Genomic DNA, 1498 nt, shown 5'->3' on the forward strand with positions numbered 1-1498 from the left:
GGGGGCTGCCCCTGGGGGCTGGGAGTCGCTGCAAGCGCAGGGGCGCTGGCAGGGCGGACGGGGTGCCCCGGGGACTCTGGGCCACTCCTGCGTGAGCTTGGGGGATGCGCCCCGCACAAGAGCGAGCCCCCCACCCCTGCTGGACAGGTGCCTCCGGCTCCCGACTCCGGCCGCCTGGCACCAGAGTGGACAAGGCAGTGTCTGTCCCCGGGACCCGCCCGCCAGCCCCACAGAGAGCAGAGCGAGGGGCCCCCTCCCCGCCAGGGCCTGTGGAGCCCAGAGCCCGCCCCGCCCACGTCCGGTCCGGCTGCCCAGCCAGGGGGCAGCTCAGACCCGAGCCTTGGCATGTCCGGCTAGTGCCCGTCGGGTGGGGCAGGGCCAGGCGCCCCCTGTGCGGCCACCGTCCGGCCTGGGACATACCTGCAGCCAGAGGCCCGGGCAGGCCCAGCAGGACGCAGACCAGGGCCAGGGGCGCCATGGGGAAGCCGCAGGAGGACGGTCCAGGCGGCAGCGGGTAAAGTTCTCAGCCTGGGAGGCGGTGGGAGGGGCCGGCAGAGGTGGGCTGGGGGCGGACCCCAGTAGGCCCGCCCAGCGCGGCCAGCTAGACTTACTAGGGGCCCTCGGGGCCAGCCCGCAGGCAGAGTGGACACGGGAGGGCGCAGCCCAGATGGACTCGGAAGTGCCCAGGAAATTCACAGAGGACGGAGGCTTGCCTGTGCCCTGGGCCTGCTTCTCGGGGCTCAGAGTCTGACCACAGAGGGGCCCACCCAGGAGGCGGCGTCCAGCCAGGCAGGGGGCCCAGGAGGGGGATCTAGCCAGGCAGGGACCCAGGCAGGGGCCGCCCCAAGCAGAGGCCGGCCCTCCTCCGGCTGCAGCAGCTCCCAGCGCCTGGACAAGGGCGCCCCTGGGCCTCGGCCTGCTGCTGCGGACCTGCCCGACTCTGGACGCCATGTGGCAGCTTCCCGGCAGAGACCAGCCCCCCATTCCTTCGGGCCCCCACTCCCGGTGCGAGCGCCTGTCCCTGCCCCCGCGGCCCCAGGGCCAGCGGCTGACCTCGGGTCCCGCTGGCCCCTCCCCCCAGGGCCGTCCGGAGCGCGGCGGCCTTGCTTGCTGACCCGCTGTGGGGACAGAGTCCCCGGGCGGCGCGAGCGTCGCTGCTGGGCTGCGGCCAGCTGCACTCGGCCAGGGTCCTTACTGCAGCCGCAGGGACACTGGTCTGCAGGAAAGGCCGGCACCTGGCCAGTGCTGTGGTCCCCGTGTGGCTGCCCACGGCTGCCTCACGCCCCCCACAGCTGGCGCCATACAGCAGGGCCCCGCCAGCAAGCTCACAGGGCGCCACACCTCCCGGGTGCAGAGCCCCCGCGCCCCCACACTGTACTCCCCACGGGGCCCCACAGCGCAGCCCCCACCGTGCCTCCATCCAGCCCCCCACCGCGCCCCAGGAGCACGTGGCTGCGGGGCGCACAGGGGCCGCACGTCCGGCTCCCGCCCTCAGTCC

General features: G+C 74.7%; 1 protein-coding gene across 1 annotated transcript in view; it reads right to left on the reverse strand.

The window, feature by feature from the left end:
* F7 (coagulation factor VII (serum prothrombin conversion accelerator)) overlaps positions 1–478 on the reverse strand; it is a 5422-nt gene extending 4944 nt beyond the window's left edge. The window contains exon 1 of the mRNA XM_004695642.1: positions 410–478. Within this exon, the coding sequence (XP_004695699.1) occupies positions 410–478 (69 nt within the window). The remainder of the gene's footprint in view (positions 1–409) is intronic.
* Between the last annotated feature and the right edge of the window lie 1020 nt (positions 479–1498).

The sequence above is a fragment of the Condylura cristata genome, unplaced genomic scaffold, assembly GCF_000260355.1.
Source record: "Condylura cristata isolate star-nosed mole 26May11 unplaced genomic scaffold, ConCri1.0 scaffold00081, whole genome shotgun sequence".
In the NCBI taxonomy this organism is placed as follows: Eukaryota; Metazoa; Chordata; class Mammalia; order Eulipotyphla; family Talpidae; genus Condylura; species Condylura cristata.